The sequence below is a fragment of the Nannobrachium achirus genome (assembly GCF_963921795.1).
Source record: "Nannobrachium achirus genome assembly, chromosome: 12".
Lineage (NCBI taxonomy): Eukaryota > Metazoa > Chordata > Actinopteri > Myctophiformes > Myctophidae > Nannobrachium > Nannobrachium achirus.
Genome location: NC_137832.1, coordinates 64811950 through 64821949, shown reverse-complemented (window position 1 = coordinate 64821949; position 10000 = coordinate 64811950). Strand labels below are relative to the sequence as shown.

At 45.5% G+C, this 10000-nt stretch overlaps 1 protein-coding gene across 1 annotated transcript in view; it reads left to right on the top strand.

Annotated features, from left to right (window-relative positions):
- adgrv1 (adhesion G protein-coupled receptor V1) overlaps positions 1-10000 on the top strand; it is a gene marked incomplete at both ends in the record, with an annotated part of 385866 nt that overhangs the window by 60290 nt on the left and 315576 nt on the right. The window contains 2 exons of the mRNA XM_080738840.1: positions 4602-4975; positions 8886-9068. Of these exons, the coding sequence (XP_080594966.1) occupies positions 4602-4975; positions 8886-9068 (557 nt within the window). The remainder of the gene's footprint in view (positions 1-4601; positions 4976-8885; positions 9069-10000) is intronic.

Sequence of the window (10000 nt, the reverse complement as noted above, 5' to 3'; positions counted from 1 at the left end):
ATAATATGAGGTTTCCACCTGACAAAAACGATATATATTCATGGGTTGCATTTGTAGTCCTACACCAGCCATTTGTAGTCCTACACCAGCCATTTGTAGTCCTACACCAGCCTTTTGTAGTCCTACACCAGCCATATTGAGGACCAACACAGGTGTTTTGATTAACGTAGAACATTGGTTCTATGCCAATCAGACAAATTGAACACCTGTGTGTTGGTCCTCAATATGGCTGGTGTAGGACTACAAATGCAACCCATGAATAGACATACAGACATTTTTAACTCATAATCTGGTGTCCCTACTTTGGGGGATGTCATTATTGTAAAAAAAAAATCATTTTGGGTAATAGCAAAACTATTTTAGCTATTTTCCGAGACAGTGGTTATTTTGGGGCTCCTCCTCGCCATGTCAAGGTTGGGGACCCCCCTGTAGGCTCCAACACAGGCAGTATTTTGCTGTAGCAGAAACAATGGGAACCCCGAAACCTTGTCGGTTTTCTCCTGTCACTCATTAATACTAACTAGAAGCTCGACCGCCCTTCGGTCAGAATGAGTCAGCAGAAGTGATGTCACAATGAGTCAGTGCTTGTGCCGGTTTCCGGAACAGCCTGATGTCAGATATCAGCTCCGCATACGGAGATTCCCAACCTTTCGCGCCTGTTCCGGAAAACCGCTTATCAGGTCGGGTTGAGGCCTAGCTAAGAACGTAGGCAAAGATCTGAGCTATATGCGTGTGAAGGTTGGAGTCTGTAGAAGCAACCATGTGCTGTGAGGCCTCTAGTAGTCATGATGAATGTCCCTTTAGAACCAACCATGTGCTGTGAGGCCTCTAGTAGTCAGTCTGTAGAACCAACCATGCTGTGAGGCCTCTAGTAGTCATGATGAATGTCCCTTTTCAACTATTAGCTCATTATCATCATGGTTTATGTACAGTAACACTTACTGTACAGAAGACAGTCTGCCTGGCCTCAGAATGCTTTATTGACTGAAGCCTTCCTGCTTCCCAGACGCTTAAACAGATTTATAGATGGCTGCCAAAATAAAAAGAGACCTCAGACTAAATGAGGGGTATCTATTAAAACCAGGGCTGCGGTGGCATTGGGTTCTGATGTGGGGGTCTTTATGCCTCCTGAGCAGCGGAGGGAGGAGGTCTCACCCCCCAGGAGGGGGGGGGGGGGGGGGGGGGGGGTTATAGATGCCAGTAAAGCCCTTGTGAGGGATTACCGTCCTGCTGTAATAAAACTATCTGGATGAAAGGCTTTTCTCTCTCTCTCTACCCTGCAAACGTCTTAAAGCAGGGGTCTTCAACAGGGGGTCCTCAGAGTTACTACAGGGGGTCCTCCAAATCATTGTGTGATAGAAACTACTTTTCTCCTTTTTTATATTAACCACTTGAACCCTAGCGTTTATATTTGGAGAACTTTAGCCAAAAATAGCAGATCTACAAGCTTGTAGATGGGCTATTTTCGGCAAAGAGCCTTGGTGTAGAGGGGGAAAGAGAAGACTAAGTACAGAGTGAAAGGTCAAGTTTATTAAGTATTGACGGTTCAAGTGGTTAAATATCTGAAAACACAAATTGACATGAATCCAAAATACACTGATGATTGTGCTGTCAAACGATTAGTAGATAGTTATTTCAACATAAGATGCTGCGTTCAAGTTCAGGAGAGTTTGGACAGGGCAATTCTCTTGAATGCTGCCTTCAGGTATGGCATGGAAAGAGGGACATTTGCATTTCTTTCACCATAGTAAAAACTGCATTCATGGTCTGGAGAGGGCACTTTTTACAGACGGATAAAAGGGCAGGGGCTCAAGCCTCCTTTGATGTCCATGTGTGCACGTAACTGATGTGCACTGTGAACTCCCATGCACGTGAACTCACTGACTTTCTCCCCTGCAGGGAGGCGGAGCCTCCTCTGTAACCTGATCCGGCTGTGTGATGATGTCACCAGTCCCACAAACCTGTTGTTCCTTGTCCAATATATGCAAATTAGCCACTCGCTGAAACCTGAACCACTTTGCTGTGAGCAGCGGGACAGCGGGGGGGGGGGGGGGGGGGGGGTAGCAGGGCCTCCCATGTGGATATTAGAACATGTGAATATTCAAAGGTGCACTGCTTTATGTCTGAAGGGGGACTTTAAATCAAACGCAGTGGACTTCATCATCTCTGGTTGTACTGCGGTAAACATTGTGGTGTAGTGCTGTAAGTCAGTGGTTCGTTCGTGGACCACCGTTTGTCCTTGAGGGGGTCCCAGGTGGTCCCCAGCGAAATGATGGAGTGTAGGTAACCAAATGGACCCTTATCGATCTTTAACTCTTGAGAGTGTACAATGAAACATTACAGGTCCATTTGGTTTCATTTTACACTCCCAAGAGTGAATTATTGTTAAGCAACAATAATTTACAAAGAAGTCTACACAATCGTTATTTTGACCTACGTTTGCCTGTTATCTCCTCCATGGAGATAACAATAATGGAATTGTGGACAAAATGTTATCCAACGACAGCAAAATATTCCAAGTCTTGAGTCTGAGAGGCTACATGTCATGAAACGGTGGTCCGTGACTCAGATGCTGAATAAATAACAGACTGTGATAATATGAAAAGGGTTGAAAACCACTGCTGTAAGTCTCCAAAAAGTCACTGACACCCACAGCCACAACACCAGAGGGAGCGCACACAATGATATGATAACACAAACCCATAAGACAAATATGGGTAAATTCTACAACACTGCCACCCAGGTGTGGAATTCCTTGACTACCTCCCATAAAACATGTTGCTCACTGGCATCCTTCAAAACTGCCCTGAAAAGTCACCTTTCAGGAGGCCAGAGAAGGAGGTAGTTATCACTTCTCCCATAGACAGGTGAAAACTCACCTTTCAGGAGGCCAGAGAAGGAGGTAGTTATCACTTCTCCCATAGACAGGTGAAAAGTCACCTTTCAGGAGGCCAGAGAAGGAGGTAGTTATCACTTCTCCCATAGACAGGTGAAAAGTCACCTTTCAGGAGGCCAGAGAAGGAGGTAGTTATCACTTCTCCCATAGACAGGTGAAAAGTCACCTTTCAGGAGGCCAGAGAAGGAGGTAGTTATCACTTCTCCCATAGACAGGTGAAAAGTCACCTTTCAGGAGGCCAGAGAAGGAGGTAGTTATCACTTCTCCCATAGACAGGTGAAAAGTCACCTTTCAGGAGGCCAGAGAAGGAGGTAGTTATCACTTCTCCCATAGACAGGTGAAAAGTCACCTTTCAGGAGGCCAGAGAAGGAGGTAGTTATCACTTCTCCCATAGACAGGTGAAAAGTCACCTTTCAGGAGGCCAGAGAAGGAGGTAGTTATCACTTCTCCCATAGACAGGTGAAAAGTCACCTTTCAGGAGGCCAGAGAAGGAGGTAGTTATCACTTCTCCCATAGACAGGTGAAAAGTCACCTTTCAGGAGGCCAGAGAAGGAGGTAGTTATCACTTCTCCCATAGACAGGTGAAAAGTCACCTTTCAGGAGGCCAGAGAAGGAGGTAGTTATCACTTCTCCCATAGACAGGTGAAAAGTCACCTTTCAGGAGGCCAGAGAAGGAGGTAGTTATCACTTCTCCCATAGACAGGTGAAAAGTCACCTTTCAGGAGGCCAGAGAAGGAGGTAGTTATCACTTCTCCTATAGACAGGTGAAAAGTCACCTTTCAGGAGGCCAGAGAAGGAGGTAGTTATCACTTCTCCCATAGACAGGTGAAAAGTCACCTTTCAGGAGGCCAGAGAAGGAGGTAGTTATCACTTCTCCCATAGACAGGTGAAAACTCACCTTTCAGGAGGCCAGAGAAGGAGGTAGTTATCACTTCTCCCATAGACAGGTGAAAAGTCACCTTTCAGGAGGCCAGAGAAGGAGGTAGTTATCACTTCTCCCATAGACAGGTGAAAAGTCACCTTTCAGGAGGCCAGAGAAGGAGGTAGTTATCACTTCTCCCATAGACAGGTGAAAAGTCACCTTTCAGGAGGCCAGAGAAGGAGGTAGTTATCACTTCTCCTATAGACAGGTGAAAAGTCACCTTTCAGGAGGCCAGAGAAGGAGGTAGTTATCACTTCTCCCATAGACAGGTGAAAAGTCACCTTTCAGGAGGCCAGAGAAGGAGGTAGTTATCACTTCTCCCATAGACAGGTGAAAACTCACCTTTCAGGAGGCCAGAGAAGGAGGTAGTTATCACTTCTCCCATAGACAGGTGAAAAGTCACCTTTCAGGAGGCCAGAGAAGGAGGTAGTTATCACTTCTCCCATAGACAGGTGAAAAGTCACCTTTCAGGAGGCCAGAGAAGGAGGTAGTTATCACTTCTCCCATAGACAGGCCAGAAGTGAGCACCCGCCCCCCTGCGATGTTATTGAATGTTTTCTTTGCTTGGTATTTATTATGTCCATGAATTAAATACCGAGGGCTTCCAACATAAAAAAGACCGTAAAAGGTCTTATTTGCAGGATTATTAACTGTACTTGTACTGTACTACATTTCAATTGTATTGACTATACTTGTACTGTTCTCCATTTTTGTCTAATAAAAGAATCAATCAATGAATCAAAGTCAGTGACACCATTCCTCTCTTCTCCGACGGTCCCACAGGTCCGTCCTCGGTGTTCGTGGGCTCCGACCCCGAGGGCGAGCGGCGCTATACAGGCCTCCTCCAGGACGTGCGTCTGTACCGGGCGGCGCTGGACCGCGGGCAGCTCCACGAGCTGCACGCGCAGCCCGCCAAGGCCGACCTGCGCAATGTGTCGGGCTTCCTGCGCTACCGGCAGGACGAGCGGACCAAGTCCTTCGTGGTGGAGGTGAGGGACGACCAGGAGGTGGAGCCAGAGGAGGTGTTCTACCTGCAGCTGGTGGCGGCGCACGGAGGCGCCCGCCTGCCCTTCCCCCGCCCCACCGCCACGCTGCGCCTCATGAAGAGCGACAACGCCAACGGACGCTTCGGCTTCACCGGCGCCTGCATACCAGAGGTGAGCCGGCTGGGGGGGAGGGTGGGTGTGTGTGTGTGTGTGTGTGTGTCTACCATTTAAACCCTCTATTGGTAAAACGTTCTTATAAAATACGTACCTTGATACAATCTTTTTTTCACTCTTTTCACTTTTTTAAAGTCTCTTTGCCAAAAAATAGCCGACAAACTCACAAGGTGTCGCAACTTGTGAGCTGCATTTTTGTTGGCAAATGTTCCGTCCCAGGATAATGGATGTTGGGGATATTTTGATTATCGTGATAATATCGTAAATCGCGATTTTCTTTGGTCTCAATAATCGTCACATGAGATGTTCATATCGTCCCATCCCTACCCCTCACCTCGCTGGTGACGGGGATAGGACACCTACTGGTTGTTGACGGTGTCAATAAAGTTATTTGAAGCAGAGAGCACACCGGATTGGACAGATAGACATTGTAGACATAAAAGGTATGGAGAGAATCTTAGCCTTTCTAAGATTCTTCATTTGGATGCACCACAGCAGGGGTCTTCAACAGGGGGTCCGGGACCCCTAGGGGGTCCTCAGAGTTACTACAGGGGGTCCTCCAAATCTTTGTGTGATAGAAGCTTGTTATCTCCTTTTCTATATTAACCACTTGAACCCTAGTGTCCATATTCTGAGAACTTTAGCCAAACATAGCAGATCTACAAGCTCACAACGCCTCGCACTGCGAGGCATTGTGAGCTTGTAGATCGGCTATTTTCGGCAAAGAGGTTTGGTGTAGAGGGGGAAAAGAGCAGACTAAGTACAGAGCGAAAGGTCAAGTTTATTAACTATTGACGGTTCAAGTGGTTAAATATCTGGAACTCAAATTTACATGAACCCAAAATACACTGATGATTGTGCTGTCAAATGGGTTGTGGGGGTCCATGCTTCATCTCTCTCTCGACTAAGGGGTCCTTGGCCTGAAAACGTTGAAGACCCCTGAACCACAGAGTTGCAGACATTTCTCTTTGTATATTTTGAAACACCCAGGCGTACCGTAGGGCTCACCCTAAATGGCTGCTAATACTTGGCACATCACCATTTTGTCAGCGCGGCTTTGACACCGAGTTGTCCCTTTTGTTGTCCGAGCGAAAACGTATAGGCTATATATACTGTTACCTACAAAGCACGGGTAAAACGTATAGGCTATATATACTGTTACCTACAAAGCACGGGTAAAACGTATAGGCTATATATAGTGTTACCTACAAAGCACGGGTAAAACGTATAGGCTATATATAGTGTTACCTACAAAGCACGGGTAAAACGTATAGGCTATATATAGTGTTACCTACAAAGCACGGGTAAAACGTATAGGCTATATATACTGTTACCTACAAAGCACGGGTAACGTAAACGTATAGGCTATATATACTGTTACCTACAAAGCACGGGTAACGTAAACGTATAGGCTATATATAGTGTTACCTACAAAGCACGGGTAAAACGTATAGGCTATATATAGTGTTACCTACAAAGCACGGGTAAAACGTATAGGCTATATATACTGTTACCTACAAAGCACGGGTAACGTAAACGTATAGGCTATATATACTGTTACCTACAAAGCACGGGTAACGTAAACGTATAGGCTATATATAGTGTTACCTACAAAGCACGGGTAACGTAAACGTATAGGCTATATATACTGTTACCTACAAAGCACGGGTAACGTAAACGTATAGGCTATATATACTGTTACCTACAAAGCACGGGTAACGTAAACGTATAGGCTATATATACTGTTACCTACAAAGCACGGGTAACGTAAACGTATAGGCTATATATAGTGTTACCTACAAAGCACGGGTAACGTAAACGTATAGGCTATATATACTGTTACCTACAAAGCACGGGTAACGTAAACGTATAGGCTATATATACTGTTACCTACAAAGCACGGGTAACGTAAACCTGTTGGATTGTGAGTGCATGTCCTGCATGCATGTTTCATGGGCTTCACGCCTGAGTGGCAGTGAGAGCTCAGAGCGTGTCGTCCCGTCTTTAGTTGGATTGGACGCGTGGCGCTGGCACATCTCGCCTACTGTGTTGCCATGTCTGCTTATTATGAGCCACTTTGAGCTAGACTTTTTTGTAGAGTTGCTTGTCGATTTTCATAAAATGTAGCTGTTTATTTGGGCTTGTTTCCTAATGTTGTTTAACCCATTAAGACCTGAAGCCGATTCTACCTATGCCCTCTAAATTCTCAGTTCTAAGTTTTCAGACATTCTACACCAATGCGACGAGTCGCGAAAACTCACAAACTCCTTGCAACATGCAAAATCACAAAATGATTCAAAATTTGTCAAAGCTTTCAAAATGCTAGTATAGCCTACGCTAAAATCTAAAATGACATGGATACTTTCCCAGTTTTATAGGTTAACCCAGTGGTTCTCAAACATTTTCATATCAAGGACCCCCAAATTAAAAATGTATTTGTCCACGGAACAAGCGTCTATTTTCAAATAGCCGATGCGTTTTGGACAAACAGGTTCATAAAGTACTCATGAGGCCTATAAATAGTTTGGGCTCGTTTTTCATTGACCAAGTTGCTTGTTTCTCTCGCAAACGCCTGGCAACACCCCTCCCCCCCCCCTCCCCCTCCCGTCTCAGGTAGAGAGGCTGACAGCTGGCAGGCAGGTTGTGGGTGTGTTGTGTGTCTGCTGCTTAGCAAGGCATTCCTTTATAGAAGCTCCTGGAGTCAGGACAGTTCCATCGCTATGGGCGCGTGGCATGCAGCGACTTCTAGAGTTCCACCGCCTCCGTCAGCGCGACAGGTGGCAGGGCCAGGTAGAAGGGAAGGGAAGGGCATTCCATTAGAAGTTAAGAGGTTGTATTCTATGCCCTGAGGGGATAGTGGGGCATATCGGGTTGGTCTCTCAACCAAATCACTCTGATGTGGCTGTGCAGGAATTAAGGAAGGCTTAAAGGCAGTTAGAGGGACCGGTACATGCACATTGTCACTGACAGAATCCCTTATCTTTTCTAACTTTTTGTTGTGTTTTTTTCGTAAATTAGCGCCCTGTTTGATCATCATACGACTGCGTCACACAAAAGTATCAAAGGTAGCCGATCCGCAAACTGCGTGTTTCCAGCGTCACGCGCCACAAAAACAAAATCACACCGGTGTGAAGTGAGCGGTGCTCGAAAATACTGTTCCTGAAGAATTCCGTCTTACCTTATCTTATATATTGTGATGTCATGTGAAGCTTGACCAATCCTCAAATCCATTGTATTATCCAATCAGAAAAGGGAAAATTGCAGATCTACCATTTTGCACATTTTGTCCATTCTCCATATGGACATCAAAATAGGCAGTGTGTCAATGCTTTTTTTCACCCCACATGGACATACACACAAAGTCACATATTGGAGCTGCCAGCACTGCTCAAACACAGGCACAAAATGGCAAATGGCATTTATATGGCACCTTTATCCAAGGAGTTACATTCACCCAGCCACACACACATTCATACACCGATGGTGGAGGAAACCATGCAAGGCACCAACATGCTCATCGGGAGCAGTTAGGGGCTCAAAGAGCTAAAAAGAGTGGGAGCCACTGTTCCTTCAACCCACATGCTGTCACCATACACTCTGTTGGTGTGTCCTGTGATGTTCTGTGTATTTAGACTATAATGTGAGACCTGCATCTCCATGGATGCTAGTTCTGCTTTAATCCTTTCATTTTAGGGGATTGTGTCTCTGAACTCCTGCCAAAAGAAGTGAATTCCTGGCAAGACACCTTTTCTGTGTTCCCAACTCTCGCCTTCTTTTAGCCCCCCCCCCCCCCCACCCACCCCCCCCCCCAGCTCAATCTGTTCTTCATTTTGTTGTGGTGTTTTTAATGCTCATTCATTACTTCTTCCAGTAATTAATTCATATTTAATGTCATTCTTCTCTCCAGGCCACTGAGGAGGGCTCCACCATCTCCTGTGTGATCGAGCGAACGCTGGGTGATCTGGACCTCGTCTACGTCAACTACACGGTGACCCAGATGGACGGCGACGGCGACGAGAGCCCGGCGGCCGAGCAGGACTTTGCCAACGCCACCGGAGCCGTGCTCTTCCTGCCCGGACAGCGATCTGAGGTGAGAGAGAGAGAGAGAGAGAGAGAGAGACACCGACTGAAGGAGAGAGTGAAATGGAGAGAGAGACAAGGAGAGAGAGGGAGAGAGAGAGAGAGAGAGAGAGAGAGAGAGAGAGAGAGAGAGACAGGAGACAGAGAGAAAGCGATACAGAGAAACAAACTGAGAGAGACGGAGAGAGACGGGGGAGAGAGAACCGTAAGAGGAGACATTTTCTCATCAATCAAACATGACCTGGGAATCCCCACAGAGTTCATTGGCTTGGGTCATGTGGTTACAATGACAATGACAAGACATGTACAATATTGTATTAAAAAGATGCTTCAACAAATGAACAATATGATTGAAAAACACACAAAACAATAGGCTAAATGTACACCACAAATATCATAAGCTGTTATCTTGAGCTGTCCATAATATTTCAATGTTTGTTGATATCCAGCCCCACCTAGTGGTGGGTTGTCATAGGTTTAGTCATGCTTTCAACAGGTGTCCAATGATAACCCTCACTGTAGATGTCCAGAAAGCATATCCTGCAAATAACACACATACCTACATTATTAATGAAGTGCACTTAACAGATCGAACCAGATTGAATTACTGGACACAAGGTTGAAGTTCTGAATTACTGAACGCACAGTTTTAATCACGGATCTGAACATAATCTTCTCTGTCAGGAGGATACCTCATATGTCCAAAACCTCAAACTTAAAGGAGTACTTAGTATACCCCCAAAAGGACTTTTTTTCTATTGATTACTCATGCCATGGAGACTTGAGTTCAATAATATATTTTTTATATTTTTCGCATTCCTAAGACAAAAAAATAGATTTTTGTAAATGTACTGCCATTGATTCTGGATGGGGACCCAAATGCATTTGGGTCTCCATCCGGAATCAATGGGGTTACATTCATTATGTTCTGCTGTGTGTCAA